An 18,110-nucleotide genomic window follows, 5' to 3' on the forward strand; every position below is an offset into this window, starting at 1 on the left:
CATTTAAGTTATTTCCTTTTGTAGTTATACTGTAATTATGGCAATGCTATTAGAAACTGAAAATGTTGATATATTCAACATGATTCATTTTGTGATACAAGATTCTGAACAATAGTTGTTTGAAGGGGGGAAATCTTAGCTTAAAACTTTTTCTTGTATTTTAAATATGTGTTTTTTTTTTTTTTTTTAATATAAATGAATAATTTTGTCAACCTGTGGCCCCCTTAGAAGTTTACTGAGGCCCTCTTTTTGAGAAGCACTGCGTTAGGGCATTGTTCAAATCCTTAACCCTAAGAATGGGCAACTGCAATAGTATGCTTGCCTTAGCAAACATCACTAATAAACAGACTGGAGATGCTTGATTGAACAGTCATCAGGGGCATCTCCTGTCCCTGGCGGGAGTGATAATTTATGATGAGCAGACTAATGAATCCTAATGTGTGCAGTGGCCCCTAGCAGACAGGCTCTATTAGGGGCCGGTCCATCACTGATCTGAATGAGAACAGGAAGTTGTTTGCTCGTTTTGTATTTCAAATTCATCTATTCACACCACTGTTTGCTCATTCTGGGGTACGTCCTCATCTTTATTGTGTCTTGAGATTAACAAAAAACCAGAGTAAACAGGGCACAGGAGAACAGGACTTTCTCTTGCCCTTTCTTTCTTTGTGTCTGTCTTTGCTTTTCCATTTTCCACTCACGCTCATGCCCTTGAGCTACTCTTGGCTTACTGCTGGTTTATTAAATGAAGTTACTTTAGAGGAAAACTATTGATTCTCAGTTGATTTAAACTGTTCAGTGTAGTAAAATACCATTTAACGTTTGGGGTCAGTAAGTCTCTTATGTTTACCAAGACTGCATTTATTTGATCAAAAATACAGTTAAAATATTACATTTAATTTCATAATTATATGACATTTTATTACAATTTAAAAAAAATTTAATTTATTCTTGAGTCTTTAGTGTCACATGATCCTTCAGAAATCAGTCTAACCTGACTTTGTGTTCGAGAAACATTTCTTATTATTTTTTAAAATATTTTTAATATTGAAAACAGCTGTACTGCTTAATATTTTTGTTAAAGCCGTGATCCATTTTATACAGAAAGTTCAAAAGAACAGCATTTATTAGAAATAGAAACTTTTTGTAACATTATAAATTTCTCGACTGTCACTTTTGATGAATTTAATTTATCTTTGCTGAATAAAAAACAATCTTACTGACTGATTCAAACTCACTGTAGGCAGACTCGACTCAAAAAACATCTGCTGTGACAGAACACACAAGTGGGTGTTTACCTCTAACACTACGGTCACAGACAACATGTTCCCAAGTATTACTTATAAATGTCAAATAACCAGTTCTCAGCGCTATTTCTTTGTCTGTTGTGAGGACATCATCACAGAGTAAGATGTTGTTAGACAGTCAATCTGCTGTAATTACTCACCCGTCAGCCGCAGTTGAAACTGCTGCATGGGTCATGACGAATAACAGCAAGGCAATTACTCCAAGACAGTATTGCAGGCTAAACAATATGCGTTGTTGGTTACAACACCAGCAGGCCATCATGCACATCCTTCAGGTGCCTTCCGAGATTTGTTGTTTTTAATTGATTTTTTATCCTTTCTTTTTTACTGTATGTGGGTTGGACAGTGAATGTAGTGCCACATTGCATAACATAACTATGTTTAGCTTATATAATACAGCTCAGCCAGGCATGTGCTGTTGTCACAATCCATGTTAAAAGGCTGAGAACATTACAAAAAGGCAAAGCACACTGCCATTATTTCACCAGGATTTGCCATTTGCACTGGACAAATTTGGGCTCTTCTATTTATATTATATACAAAACTGAACCAACGTACAGGCCACCCACTAACCAAAATGAAGGAATCAACCTCAACATATAACAGAATCACTCCTTGTATAAAAATTCAAACCTAGCTGTTTCAATGGTCAAATCATGCCATAACACAAAGTCTTTTATTGTTAGTACTTATCTTCCTTTATCAGATAACTATTCAAAATGTCATTCGTTTTATTTGTTAATATTTGCTGATTGACTTTCTTTGAATAAAACGTGTTCTGGTGATAGTAACTGGCTTAATTTTAGGTCCACTCCATTTAATGATCCATAACCTCTCCAAACAAACATTTGCATTCTGTTTCTCCCTCTCTCTGTTTTTTCTTCATTTTCCTGTTGTCACTCCTCATCTTAGAAATGTGTCTGATCTGCACCGCAGGGAATCCACTCCATCTAGTTGGACCAGGTAAGTAAGGTGACAATATGTAAATAACACAGTGGGTACATGTAGGCTTCTAACTTACATTTTTGTTTTGTAAATTGCTGGTGAGGTGAACTGAATGGATGTAACAGTGTTTGCAGATAATCTTGTGTTGTGAGAAATGATGGATCTGAACTTGAATAATATGTCACATTGTTAGGAAGACAAAGCAGCAGTGTAGATTTATCTTCAGGTCAGACTAGGGGAGAATTGATCTGGCATACGCTATATCCTGTTTTAGCATTAATGAGGAAAACTCCACAGCCAGGAAAATCTGTAATGTGTGATGTCCTCTAAAACAGAAAATAGCTGCCCTGAATAATTTATGTAGTTACTGGCCATTCAGATTTATGCAGGTAACTACTGTGTGCTTTAACACCTAAGCACTGTTTACAAGTCTGCCCTTGAAGCAAACAATGGTGTAAATAGTTCTTCTGCCACATTACCCTACCAATTGCTATATTAACATAAAACATAAATACTGAAGGTTCATAAAGACTTGTAGATAAATATTAGATATAGTTTTAAAATTTGTTCATCTTGTGCTATTGGAAGTAGTCAAAATAAACAGGCTGGGTTGCAAGAAAATGTTAATTATAGAGTCAAGGTTTCGACTCTACAATATTTTTCTGTCATTCCATTTGCATTGGGGAAATTCAGTCGCACACTGTCTGTCAAAATGTATTTTCTACTAAGTTAAAGATGTGTATTATTCTGCTCATGTCGTCTCAACACGAAGGCCCTCACGGCGCACTTGACGCAGCCCAGCTCCTGTTAAATAATAATCCAGCGTTTACTTGTCTCCTGATATGACGGAGTCATCTCATGTGAGGGAATATTATTATAATTATGCCTTTAAAGTACATCATCACTCCAAAAACACCTTCATAAGTGATCCAACGATTTCGGGGACTCTATCCTACTCTAAAAAGGTTTGCGTGAGAACAGGAGAATCGATTCTCCTACTTGTAAGTCACACGAGTCGACTCACCTTTTCTAAGAAAAATCTGTGTATTTGTAGTAAGGATATGTCTTATCTATATTTGTATGTAGTATTAAACTTTCTAGAAGATAACCTAAAGTAACAGCACTTACAGCGTCTACTAACTTAGCCTTAAATATATCACCATATATGGGCAGCTTGTTAATTAATTAATTAGATAATTTTATTATTAAAACAACAACAAAATATAGGCATAGTTCACTTGCAGAAATGGTGATGAACACAATGCTGAATGGTTATTTAAGTACCTTTTTTGGTGCCTCATTGAGCACTGTTGGATTGAATGGGACTAGCAAACCCTCTCCAGTAGGATACCAGTCCAAAAGGGATCCTGTTTTCCATCTTGAAAGTCGTAAAATATAATCCCTGTGATCTTTCACATGCTGCTTGAGCTGATCATGGATTTCTAGATAGTCAAGACTTTTGTCATATTAAAAAAAAATGATTGTGACTCAAATGGCCCATTTATCCCTGTGATGAAGGTCTGTTGTGATGGTGAAAAAAGCAATAAGATGCGAGATTAATAGCCTGTATTTGTTTTCCAAAGGGTGAATCTCACAAAAATGGAGGGTTAATGATTAAACTGGCTCATGTTTCCAAGATTAATGATTGACCTACAACTTGTGCACTTTGAGAGATATGTTAAGCAAACAAAATCACACAGATTAAAGATTTCTTCTAGCAAAGTTCAAGGCATCTGCAGTGCAGCCTAACTGCAGCATCATTTGGGTTCTGCGTTTTTTATTACAGGTAATTTATCATAATTAAAACTATTAAAGGGATAGTTCACCCAAAAATAAACATTCTCACTGTGTTCGAATATGCATGCTTCGCTACTATAGTAGGAGAAAACCAGTATGTGATGTAAGTAGTTTGTCCGAATTCATAGTATTCATAAAACATTAAAAGCAAAAAGTACCTAGATGACCTACTATTTTCAGCGAGAATCTGAAGTGTGCATCTGATTAACACTTTTTGACACTGGTAGGCCATGTAACAGTCACAACATGGCCGATTTAGTACGTCAGGATTTCATCCACACTACCCATATTCATACTTTTTTTAATTGTTGCAAGATTAGATTAGATAAGATTCAACTGTATTGTCATTGTGCAGAGTACAAGTACAGAGCCAATGAAATGCAGTTCGCATCTAACCAGAAGTGCAAATGTTAAATAAATATAATATATACATGTATATATGTGTATATACATCTGAACTGAAAATAACTATTTAAATAAGAAATAATTTGCAAAAGCTGGAGAGATGCTAAGCCCTGCGTTGTGCATGTGCCACCACCCAGTCTATAAATAAGTTTCAAACCTATCGACAAAAACACTGAGACGTTTCTAAAAAAGTCATTTTTAACTTTCCACAGATGAATAAAAGTCAAACAAGTTTGGAGTGACATGAGGGTGAGTAAATGATAACAGAAGTTTTGTTTTTTTTCTGTTTGTTCCTACTTCTTATATTTAGTCACTGATATGATCCAATTACCAAATTCAATTCAATTTAAATCCACAACAATTATTCTAAGCATTATAACACAAGCTACACTAAAATTAAAAGTGGGGAAACTGGCCTTAGGTGTGACGCCTTCCTGTGTAGAAATGGAGAGGGCTCCACCCCAATGCCATCAACCCCACCCCATGAAAACAGCCAGCTACAGGTAGGTGGGAGCTGAAGAACTCACACAGGTGAAATGTTGCTCGACAGGTCTGATGGGAAACAATGCTTACGTACAGTAGCCAGCAGAGATACTGAAAGACTGACATCTCTCTCTCTCTCTCTCTCTCTCTCTCTCTCTCAGTCTAGTGTATATGGGACGCTGTCACTCTGGAGTTGTCTGCACACTGGAGGGCTGTGTTTCTACTGACCTCTGCATATTGGAATACTGAGCCTCTTTTTCCCTCCCTTTCTGTCTCCAGTCTTATCCGGGGGATGGAATTCTGGCAGAGCTGTTGAAGGGAGCTTTTTTCATTCTTCCCCTTTCACACAAACACACACACACTAGTTTCTCCTCCTTTGGTGTGTAGCCTGCGGTGGTGAGGGCAGACATTGACAGTGTTTGTGTGGACGTGTCGCGTGGACAGTGCAAAGGAGACATGCTGCAAAATGGCACGGCTGGTGCCATCAGCACCACAACCACCACTGAGATACCAGACCTCAATGAGGTAGGGAACACTCACTCACGTTTTCTTACTCTTTTTAACTTTGTTTCTTTGCGAATGTCTGATTATAACTGATTCTCAGTTTGTTTGCCTATGTTTGGTTCAGTTTCTGTCCTATTATGTCCCTCAGCTGTCACTCATGCACTGGACTGTGCTCTTATGGCTCATCTATATCAAAGCTAAATCGGATGTTGTTGACGTGTGCGAGGCAGCGTTGTGTTATTCAGAAAGGGGCCTGTAATAAGAGCCACTGTACTGGGAGGCAAGGCCCTGTCATGTTTATTTTATCAGGGCCTGGCGCTCAGCCGCTGTTGCTGCGGTCAGCTGCCATTCAGAGACATTCTTACAGCTAATCAACTGACACCCTCTCAGATGGCACTAACTGGCAGAGAGGGCATCAAACCGCTGAGAACCACATTTTTGACTGTAGTAGTTATTGATTTGAATTGAATAGATGGCCACAGCTGAAGTGATTAATCATTGAAGTGTTTATGGGCGGTCATATTTTAATACCGTTTTGTTATTCTATCTGTCTCAGTGATTAAAATCACTTAGAGCAGCTTGTTTTTTTCTTCTCATGCTCGACATTTCTCACGATAGATAAGTGTTATCCTTGACATGACTTTAAGTTTTTGTTTTGGTTTCAGTGAAATTGCTCCCATTTTCTCCTGGGATAACAATCATCCCATTGTTTGCCTAATTAAACTAAGATTGGGACTAAGCATTGTTTGTCTGTCTGTTTGTTTTTTGCATCCTGTTTATGTGTGACGTCCACCAGAGGAGAATCAGGCATCTCAGATTAACCCTCCGGCCTGAGGACAGTCCTAAAACTCAGAATGAATCTGTCAGCTCCGTAAGTATCACTTTAGCATTTTTCAGTAAACTTCTTGCAGCCAGACAGATTGGCGCAAGCCATCTCTTCATAAATAACAGACTTCCTCTTTTCACTGACTTCACACAGTCCTCAATCTGTTTGGCCAGCACCACAAATGGCATGATGGCCTGATAACAGGATAAGCTCAACAAGATAACATAAATGGCTGATTTCTTTACGTTATGACAGATCAGCTAGAGATGATCTTGAGCCAAGGTTTTTAACTTGGGCTCTGTGGTCCCTGAAAGAGCTCCGAGGGGTCAGTGGATAAAGATGTTTTCTTTAGTCTGTATGACATTTTCAGCAATTTAAATATATTGAACTTTTTATTTTAAAAAATGTTTTGCACTTTTTAGAATACAGTTATTGTAAACTGTTTTAATATTTTACAATTTTACTGTATTTTGGATCAAATAAATGCAGCCTTGGTGAGCATTAAAGACTTCTTGCAAAAACATGAAAAAATCTTACTTGGTTGTAATCTTAAGTAGTAGTATGGATATTTATTTATTTATATTTACACCGTATACAGTATATGACCAGATGATTGGCAAAAGGGATCAAAAAATAAACAATAATAATAATTGTAGGGTTTAATTAAGGATTTACCTTTAGGCTTATCTTTTAAGCGTGCGAAAGATAGAATTTCAGAAAGGAATTTCAGGAACTTTTCAACATTGTCTTGTCTGTGAATGTTGGGTCAGTGTTTCAGAGAGATAAATCAGAGACTGTTTCCTTCTTTTTGGTCTGTCACTTGGTTTGTGCATCATAGGTCCATACTGCCTAGGCTGTAACATGTCACTAACCTTTACTGATAAAAAACATGCAGATATGCCCACATTCTTTAAAATGCAGGCAAAGAATTCATAGTTAAATGCCACTTTACTAACTAAGCCAATATGTTTAGAAGCAAGTTAGGCTTCATGCAGATAAATATCTCCTGCCCCCAAAGTTCAGACTCACACGAAACAAGGCTCATGAAATTGAGTCACCTATTTACCAAGGGAGGTAAAGTTAATTTTAAGCTTGTTTACATATACAGGTTAGTCTGTGTGACAAATTAATTGGTGTATTTGACAGTAGTTGCTGTTAGCCTTCTACAGACAGTGGCGTATGGGGAAAGAAGTCAAGAGAGGTGTGTCTGCATGTACATGAGAGGTTTGATCTGTACTTTGGCCTGGATCTTGCACCCTGCAGCTCTTAGTCCTTGAAGTTCAACTGATATCCGCCCTGTTTGGTCTCTGATAGGAGCTGCTTTGGGAACATCATGCTCTTTCACAACTCAGATACTATATTATAATGAGAAGTATAAATCCAGGAGCTCTGCCAGCTTAAAACTGTTGATGGCTTTATTAGTGTCTGTCTCATGGGAAGGGCTAGCTGTGGCCATTTTGCTGTGTGTAGCATCAATACACCAAACCCAGGCCTGCCTGATGAAGAACTGCTAATGGCCAGTTCGATTGGGAATTTCAAGTGAGGGTGAAAGACTACACTACAATCACACAACACTACCCACAAAGAGTTTGTCAGACAAATTTGCCAAAAGAAAGCGGCTTCGTTTGACAGTGACCTGTATGTGAGTGGTACTGTACTTCATACATTGCTTCATTATTGACTATGAACCTTTTCTCCCATTGAAATTTTGCTGAAAATTTGCTAATGTGATTGCACCTTTAGGAATTTAGATAAGCTTCTAATGAGTTTTCATTGTCAGCATATTTGAGAATATTTAAGTTTCATTAACCTTTATGTTAATGTTAATTGGATATGTGTAGAAAAACCTTCCAGGTATGGATATTTGGTATTTGGGTGATAGTCAAGGTTTACATTGGGATTTTGCATAGATTTTGAATATAGAGGCCTTTTATACTGTATGTAGTCCTTTGCAACATTAATAGTGACATAACTATACAAAAGTGAAACAAGGTCAAAGGAAGACAAACTAAGGAGAGGGAAAATGACAGTTTAGTGTAGTGCAAAGACATTAGATATTCTGTTACTGCCATAACAAAGAACCAAGACAAGAACCCACTGTAAAATTAAGATGGGTGTGTGTGTGTGTGTGTGTGTGTGTGTGTGTGTGTGTGTAATCCTATCCTCCATGGGATACTAGTCTACTTGTGGCCTGAATTGCCAGAGTTACACCTGTTGGGTTACAGGAAGATCTGAAATTCACATTGATCCATGGCCTGTATTTCTCATAAAAGCATTCAAGTAATCGGCGCTGGTCTCAGCAAAGCTGGAGTGGGTAGCTGTATCAACACCTCCAGCTGCATGCAAACAGATATAGCCTACTGTTCTTTAAAACACAGATGTTAGACTTGAGTTTACACCCTTGAGCATATCTTTACACAACAACAATAAAGCTCATTGAATAGTGTTCAATTCAATCAGTAAGATTACATGAGCAAGGTAGAATATGAAACAGGGAAAACACATGCTTTTATTACTTGGGCTAAGATGACAGATATATAGTGCTATATTTGTATATTAATATTGTGCACAGAAATATTGTCAAAATGAGCATGAAAGTTTAATGCAGCTGAACTTTGTTAGTGTTGTCTGTCATTGTAAGGTTAGGCACTTTAGTAGAGGTGCATAGTATGCAGAGAATAAAATTATTTCATTTAAAGATATAGTTCACCTAAAATTGAAAGTTTTGTCCTCTTTTACTCACCTTCATGTTGCTTCAAAACAGTAAGACTTTGAAACATTTTATCATGTCATGTAAAACAAATTTTATTTTAAAATTTTATGCCTTTATTAACTTTTTTAAGCATCAGCATTTTAATGGATGGACAGAATTCTTTAAATTTTTAATCTTTTAATATGTTAATTCGTGAACTAAAGTTGTTTGGTTTTGGAGCAACAAGAGGGTGAGTAAATAATGAAGCTTTTTTTTGTGAACTATCCCTTTAATACTTTATTATGAAGTAACCATTTTTTAAAAGCAATAATGCTGCACTGTAATATCAGGATGGCCAGCCCAGAAGGTTAACTCCTCTGTTAGATTTATTTGGCTAAATTATATCCCCAAAATGATTCACAAATATTTCTCCACATAACTCATATCACTACGCATGAGGTCCTGTTTTCAACATTTTAAATGCTCTCTTGTTTGAGTACATCAAACTTAGTCTCATGAGCTTGTGTTTTGGTGGATTATCTGTCAATTTCAGTGGAGTCCAGTGCAGAAGGCCATAAACAACACTGGCATCATTATTCTGTCTTGTCTCCACCCTCTCCCACACATTGCTCCCCTTCAGTCTGAATCAGACGGAAACATTAATCGTGTTTTCTCAACATCTCATTCTATATTCTAATGAAGAGATATTCTCATATTCGCCCTAAAGGTTGAGACAGAATTCAGTCTCTGTCAGTGAAGAAGCTGAAGCTCTGTGCTTTATTTTGGAGAGGAGCGCTGAGGAGGTGTGGTCATGACATGAATGAGATTACAGTTCTGAGAAACTATGCCCTGAGAAGAGAAAGGGGAATACCACACCCTGAGAGTGTGATCACTGCTGGACTTCAGCAATGTTGTTCCACCTCAGTATGATGTGAAAATAGCACACATGTAAGAGATGGAATATGGTTTCTCATAAACGGGAAAGCTTTGTAGAAGTAGAACTTGAATTGTTGCAAGACATCTGGCAAGGGCAAAACCTCTGATAATGCCTTTACCTCAACAATCTGTAATATTGGTTTTCTAAGTATCACCAAAGCATCAACATGTCTGAAAATTTTGATAAGACCTATGAAAATAAAATATGTCATATCACAGGGCGAGAAACTGGCTAATGGTCCCTGGAAAAAGAAAAATGGGCTCATGCAGAGAGAAAGGCCCCCTGGGAGAGAATCACCTCAACAAGCAGACAAGGTATGACAGCTTCTGAGAACACAAGCAAACCCAAACTACTATTACCCATGCTTCTTTAAAGATTCATATTCGAATTCTTCTAATATTTCAGTCTATGACCGTCAAAAATTCAGCAAGGACACATAAAAATTAATAAAAAGTGACAGTAAAGACATGTAAAATATTACAAAAGATATCTATTTTAAATAAATGCTGTTCTTTGGAACTTTCTATTCATCCGAGAATCCTGAAAAAAATATTAAGCAACGTTGATAAGAAGAAGACATGTTTCTTGAGCACCAAATCAGCATATTAGAATAATTTCTGAAATGTCACACTAAAGACTGAAGTAATGTTCAGGTTTACAATCTCAGGAATACATTTTAAAAATACATTTTAAAATATATATAAAATAGAACAAATTGAAAATTTGAATAATATTTCATAATATTGTTGTTGTTTTTGATCAAATAAATGCACATCTGGTTAGCATGAGATACTTTTATCAAAAAATAATATATATATATATATATATATATATATATATATATATATATATATATATATATATATATAGAGAGAGAGAGAGAGAGAGAGAGAGAGAGAGAGAGAGAGAGAGAGAGAGAGAGAGAGAGAGAGAGGCCTATTTACCAACCTAAACATTTTGAATGATAGTAGACGCAGTATTTTAGTAAATATATGAATGTTTTTTGTCACCCGGTAATATTATGAGTAATTTTATCTATGTTAGTGTTGTAGTTTAAAACACAGATGCTGGTTTCGCAAAAAAGATATTTGAGCTCAGTGCATTATTATTTGCAAAGCAAGCATGAGCTGAAGGGTATCTGTACAGTATGACTTCAGGGCTTTCTTTGCACAGTAAAATGCTTGTTCACTTATTAAACATATCACAAAAGAGTTCTCTCAAGGCATGCAAAACATGAAATATGACTCCTTTAGACACTAAATCTTAGAGACATAAGTGACCCAGTGTAAAAAGGTCCCAGAATCCTGCAGCAGAACCAGAATAAATCATAAGGTCATTGATCCCCATCGCTGTGCCCTTGAGCGATATCTTCTCACCTTTAGTTGCTACTGGGGTTTGCTATTGTGACAATTTTTTCACTTCACTTTCCTTCTCTCTTGGCATTGTCAAGAAAGAAATATTTTCTCTGTGTACTTTCCCTGTATAATGTTAACACAACAGCATTCCAAGTTTCAAGTTCCTTTTCATATATTCATGGTGAACCTGTAGATATAAAAGATTATTTTTATTCTTTCCGACTGGCATGCAGAAATACGACACCCTCGCTCAGGACCATTCTGACTGTCTGCATCCCAACCTCTCTTTGTGAACACTCAGCAGCAATACTTAAAATACCAGAGTGTGTCGCTCGCAAATATAGTCTATCAGTCTCACTCTAATTTTGCAACCAGGATGTTCTAAAAGGCATACACACACAGCTGTAAACACAACAGTGTCACACTCTCCTTTTAAACACATTCACAAGCTGAAATCTGAGCCCTATGGTCCTATTCCCTCAGCACCCCATGACCAATGGCATCGGTCGGGAACAGCCTGCTCAGCACGGGTCCAGAGTTTATGGCATGGTGCAGAGCACACACACCAGCCACCAACAGGAAGTGATGGCACGCGAGTTGTCTGTCAGTCACCTGAGGGATGAGATGAGGTACATCAGAGAGGTAAGTGCAGAGACTTTTCTTTTGCTACCTAGCTAAATGTAACTTGCAGCTATAAGACTATTTATTGCTTAACTAGTTAGCAGATACTTGATGCTATTCAGCAAGCAGATAACTTAAAACCATTCTTATCTCAAAGTACGTGACTCTTTGGAAAAAGTCAGAGAGCGGATGTATGGCCAGTTTGGAGGGATGCAACAATCAGTGCAAACATTAACTCAGGAATTAAAGGTGAGCAAAACACAGCATGGCAAATGTTTAAGGAAGGAATAATGCACCAGCCACCCTGACCATCCTGTTGGGTTTTATTATGCAATAATGACAGGCTGACTGACACAGCATATTACACAGCTATTCATCAATATATATATATATATATATATATATATATATATATATATATATATGTGGACCTGAAATATTGATCTGAAATTATTTTCTAATTTAAAATAAATAAAACGAATTCTACAAAATAAAAATGCACTAATAATAATTTTAAAAATACATTTAGAATTTAGCTCAGCGATAAGACAAACCATGCAAATTATTACAGTAATATTAATACTGAAGTGCTTTGAGTAAACTACAGGAATTTTGCACAAATTACTTTGGCCTGATTTGCGGTCTGGAGGAGTCAATGCTCTCCTAGTAACGAGGTACACATTTCTGCGTGATTTTGTTGGCAGTTGTGTTTGTATGAAACAAGAGAGAGCAAGTCCACGGACTGATACAAGAGACATGAAAGCAGGACCTTATTTCAGTTCCTGGTTGTTGCAGTTAACCAATCAGTATTCCACAGAGCTGTGTAATAATACCTATGAATATTATCTACCACAAAACCTTACCCTGTCAGGCTTCATAAAAAATACATTTTATAGTGGTATGACAAGTTCTCAATGTGCTGACTGTGTTTTTCCCAGGCAGCCAACTCTCATAAGCGTTACCTTGAGTCAGAGGTGAGGACGAGAAGGGTAGCTATGGAGAGCTTCGACCACATGAACAGCTCCCTCTTATCTGCAAACATTGATCTACAGGTACACAATCAGTGTGGTCACTGCCAACTGACAAAGGCTTGTTCTGTTCAGAAAAACTCTTGACATTGTTTTTGTAGACAACATGCTTAGACTGGTCAACATTTTAAGGGATACTCCATCCCAAAATGAAAATTTTGTCATTAATCACTAACCCCCATGTCGTTCCAAACCCGTAAAAGCTCAGTTTGTCCTCAGAACACAATTTAAGATATTTTGGATGAAAACCTGGAGGCTTGAGACTGTCCCATAGACTGCCAAATAAATAACAGTGTCAAGGTCCAGGAAAGGTATGAAAGTCGTCTTCAGAATACTCCATCTGACATCAGACGTGCAATCTGGGTTATATGAAGCGACGGGAATACTTTTTGTAAGCGAAGAAACAAAAATAACGACTTTATTCTATAATTCCTTTGTCAACGGTCGCCTATGTCCATTCATCCAAAATATCTTAAATTGTGTTCCGAGGACAAACGGAGCTTTTATGGGTTTGGAACGACATGGGGGTAAGTGATTAATGATAAAATTTTAATTTTGGGATGGAGTATCCCTTTAAATTTCACAAGAGAAAGATGTTAAAAAAAAACTTCTTATTTTTTTACTGCCAGCATACACATGCTTTTAGAAAATAACTTTATATTTGCTGCTGCTGTTGATGATGGCTGTTTTAGAAATCATTGCTGGAAAGCTGTCAAAATCGTGTGGGCAACAGCGATGAGACGAAAGCTCTTGAAAGATCGTTGGAGAAGACAGAGGAAAAACTCAAGGAAACAGAAAGACAACTAGCAGCAGCACAGGCTGAAAACCGGTCTCTCAAAAATCAGGTGCACACACAAACACATATTACACAGCGCTTTTATTATTATGCAAACCCTTCTTATCACAGACATCCTAATACCATGGTACTTTGTTCCTTTTCATTAGTGAAACATTGCTCTTTAAAAACAGAAATACATTTCATGGTAGAAAACAGAGATCTAACACCTATTGACAGCTGTGTCCTGCAGTGTGACATCCTATACTTCATCTAAAATGTTCTTCACACCAAGAAAAAAATGGCTCACTGAAAGGGTCTTTGAGGGAGCCAGCATTGCTCTGAAAACCTTATTTCTTTGAAACCATTATTTTTAAGCGTGTACTGTACATGGAATATTTGTGTTCAAAAGTTCAAAATGTCAATTTATTACATAAATAGCATGGTTTTTAACATGTGACAACTAAAATGCTTTTTGTATGTAGGTGGAGACTTCTCAGGAGGCCAAGACTCAAGCTTTGAAAGAGCTGAGTGCTCAGCTACAGAGGGAATATGAGGAACAGTTGCAAGAACAGCAGAGGAAGTACAGAGAGGAGATAGAGGCTCTGCAGGTACAGATATAACCAAACAAACAGACACTCACAATGCCTTACTGTCCAGCTAGTTCAGCAAGAGCTGCACTGCATGCTAATGTGCATTCGCTTTAATGTCTGTGACTTTTGAAAGATTGTAATACCTACAGACACACTGTATAAAGACTACATTTGTATTATACTTCACAAGCAGGGCGTAAGGATTCCAATCTCATAACAGGAAACATCTGTAGTTATTCACCAGGGAAAAGAGAAAAATGTTGACTTTTTTTCTAAGTACGGGTGCCATCTAGGGGTAAAAGTGAATATTTCAGCGAGAATAAATGCATGAAGTTCTGACCTTTATGTCCACAGGCACAGCTTGATGACTACATGAGGAGGCTTGAGGAGGCGGAGAGGAATGCTCAGATAGCTGAGGCAAAGATCGCTGATAGAGATCAAAGAATTGCAGAGGTTGAGAGGCTACTAAACTGTATGGCTCAGGTAAATAATATCAGTTGTCTCAGCCTTTGCCTGTTACCCTGAAGGAAACTTTTTATACAGCACTTCTCTCTTTATAACAGGAGAAAGGTGACCTGATAAAAAAGCTTTGTGAATGTGAACAACGCTTACATGGTTTGGACCAAACTGACCATGCAGACAAAGCTGTGGCCAAACAGTAAGACATTTAATGTGTAGGCTACTTAAACTATACTAAGTTTGCATCTGGAACCAGTGGTGATGTCATGTTTCCTTAATTCAGGAAGGTTTCAGTGGACAGTTTAAGATCTATAATAACCAGACACCATATAATAAGTATAAGTAGGGCAAAGAAATAATAATAATGCATGAATTTTCTGTGATTAATATTTGCTTTTTAATGCTTTAAAATAAACTCAGACAACCAGAATTCATTTTCCCCCCATTTTCTGAAGAATTTATATTACTTGAGCATGTCTTACATGTTCCTTACATCCTTGATACCTGTTAGAGGACTGACAGAGACGGAAACATCACCAAACACAAGCATGGCTAAATGTCACATTTATTATAATGGGTTTGTGTGAATATTGTTTAAGGTTCACTTAAATTAAAAGTAGTTATAATATTTTTAATGTTATGTAATAGTAAATAATCGATAAATAAGAAAAAGTCTAATAATTTGTAGTAAAGCTCTGGCCTTCAGTTATACTGTAATGACAAATGACTATAATTACTGGTTTTATTCCCAGAAAAAAAAAAAATCAGTGCTGGCATCAGTGATACCGGCCTTCATTTATAGTATTTAGTGTAAAAAATATTGTTTTAAAATACATTAATTTGGAGATTCAGTGTGAAAATAATAAATACATAAATAAATTAATTTTATACATTTTTATGTTATGATTAATCACAATTAATTGCAGAAATCTGTGCAATTAATTTTTGTTTAGGTTTGTTTGTTTGTTTGGGGGTTTTTTTCTCCCAAAAAGCTCCCAATAATACTGAACAATACCCAATAATACTAAGTTGTATTTTAGTATTTTAGTATTTTATTGGGTATATTCTATCACTCCTAAGCAACGTGTTCTTTCTCAGGTCGGAGCAGCTGAAAGCAGAAGCAGCAGAACTGAGAGAGCGAATAAAGCATCTCAACGACATGGTGTTCTCTCAACAGAGGAAGGTCAAGGCCATGATAGAGGAGGTGAGGATTTACAGAGACTGGTCGTTCTGCTAATAAAGAGTATACTGTGTACACAAAATGAATCCAAAAATTTTCTTTCAAGAAATCGTGACACCATTATTGTAATTCAGTCTTTTTAATTATAAACCAAACAAACAATTCCGCAGGTTGAAACACTGAGAGCGAAAGTTGCACAGAAGGATATGTTCATCGCTGAGTTGCTGGACAGGATTGCCATTGTGGAATGTGAGGTAAGAACAACGGTTTCCATTTAGCAGGATGTGATTTTTGCATGCCCCTCCTCTTTACCAATCTAGAAAGGCACAGAATGGTTGGAATAAGCATCCTTAATGTGACTACTCCTGAATTCATTGCTGTTCTGTCAGCTGGGCTCTTCAAGTCCCTTTGGTTGCCATTCAGATTTCTCACACCCCTAAATTGAATCAGTCTTTGTCCAGTGTCCTCTTTATATGTCTGTGAAATTAATTCTTTCCTTATTTTCCCCATGCCTATGGTCTGACTCTGTCCTTTGCTTTGCTTCTTTTCCTAGAATAATGAGTTAGGAGACAAGTTGAAGTATTTTATGTCTATACAGAGAGCATCTCAGACTAAAGCAGCCACCCGGGACATTGGAGTTGGCTGTGACCTCCCCATTAGGTAATGAGCGCAAGATCACCTTGCCATAAGACATTTAAAACTGTTTTCAAGGCCACGCTTTTACTCACATGCTCTCCATGTGTGCATAGATCTGAGGAGCAGCCGTATGTCGCTCCTGTCCAACCCAGCCCCATCTCATCGGCCCCAAGATCCTCTAGCAGACTGAACTATAGTCTTCTTAAATACTCTCCTGGCCAGTACAGCACAATGCTGCGCTCCAGTGTACTACATACACAAGAAACTGCAACCAGTCCCACACAAACGGCACCTCCAGCTTCAAGTTATGTTCAGACCAGCCATGAAGACGGGGACTCCGAATCTCCAACAGGCTCAGAACTGTCCTCTACCAGCAGTCCTAGAGCGAGAACCAGCCCGTCACAGATCTGCACTCCTTTTATGAAGCTGATGGAGATGAGCTCGAAACTGAACATTGACTGAATGAAGTTTCAGCTTATGGGACATGAAGTATTGTTGTTGTTTTTTACTGTTTATGTAGCATAACAGTACAGTATATGTAAATAACATACTGATCTGTGAATAACTTATTTTGATAGTATATACTGATGTACTCTATTTTGCTTTGTTTACCAAAAAACTAGTGATTTTATGTGATAGCTTTCTATATTTTACAATTATCTATTTATATTTACATTTTTTCTGAGACCATATTTAGATTATTTTCTAAAGGGTATTACACCAAATATTATTTTGTAATATAAAAAACTCAATAATAGGCTCTATGTTTGAGAAAAGGAATGATGGTAGCTGTCAATTGTGATCAAAGCTCAATACTTTTTTTTTTTTTGCTTCAATGTGTATTAATGTGTTTAAATGGTTCTTTTTTATTGTACTAAGAGAATTGTTGACATTAGTATAGTCTCACTCTCTGTTGCACTTTTCTCCCTGGAGTTACTGATGCAAAGACTCAACCTGATTTTGACAACTCGAAACATTCAGAATTCCAGTAAAAGAAAAAAAAAGCATTGGTTATAGACCCCATTGTTCTAGACCAGAGTGCATTACCCAAGCACAGAGTGAAGACTGCTGAGAGGAAGCAGGCATCTGTGGATTGTTCAAAGCGTTAACGTCTTAATGCGCTTTTCTGAAGACTCACTTCAGTTGCCAAAATCATATTTTATGATGACTGCAAATGAATGTTTATACTGTAGACTACATTTGATATTAATATTTTTTCACTCACCGAGCACTATATTTACACATAAGTGGGTATATTGTTCAATAAATAAAATGTCCAAACCTACAACTCATTGTATTTTTTGAACTAAGGTTATAGGCCTATTTATCTGAAAAAGAAAAGAAAAACCTTTTTAAAATCTCCCTTTATTTTGGTCAGCTAGGCATGTGCTTCCAATTGATGTCTTCTTATTATATCTCAAACTTTAATGAGTGTTAACTGAAAAACAAAAAAGTTAAGGCGTAGTAAATAGCACAATAACAGTAGTAGTAATATTTTTTAACAGAAGTCTTCAATCTGGCATGCAGCTTGTTTAGATTTTACTGTCAGCAGGAATCTACTGGAGCAGAT

General features: G+C 36.9%; 1 protein-coding gene across 2 annotated transcripts; it reads left to right on the forward strand.

The window, feature by feature from the left end:
• Positions 1–4,789: 4,789 nt before the first annotated feature.
• LOC109092872 (myocardial zonula adherens protein-like) lies at positions 4,790–17,534 on the forward strand. 2 transcript variants are annotated; one of them, XM_042760741.1, is made up of 14 exons: positions 4,790–5,459; positions 6,235–6,309; positions 10,112–10,207; positions 11,732–11,890; positions 12,026–12,118; positions 12,808–12,921; positions 13,590–13,742; positions 14,158–14,283; positions 14,620–14,748; positions 14,829–14,923; positions 15,823–15,928; positions 16,075–16,158; positions 16,503–16,564; positions 16,654–17,534. In XM_042760741.1, exons 1-14 carry the CDS (start codon positions 5,391–5,393, stop codon positions 17,000–17,002), a joined length of 1,710 nt encoding a protein of 569 aa, XP_042616675.1. In that variant the 5' UTR covers positions 4,790–5,390; the 3' UTR covers positions 17,003–17,534. The 2 variants fall into 2 exon arrangements, with proteins under 2 accessions (XP_042616675.1, XP_042616674.1); XM_042760740.1 differs by having other exon boundaries at positions 4,791–5,459; positions 16,458–16,564.
• The last annotated feature ends 576 nt before the right edge of the window (positions 17,535–18,110 follow it).

This window comes from Cyprinus carpio, chromosome A7, assembly GCF_018340385.1.
Source record: "Cyprinus carpio isolate SPL01 chromosome A7, ASM1834038v1, whole genome shotgun sequence".
NCBI lineage: Eukaryota > Metazoa > Chordata > Actinopteri > Cypriniformes > Cyprinidae > Cyprinus > Cyprinus carpio.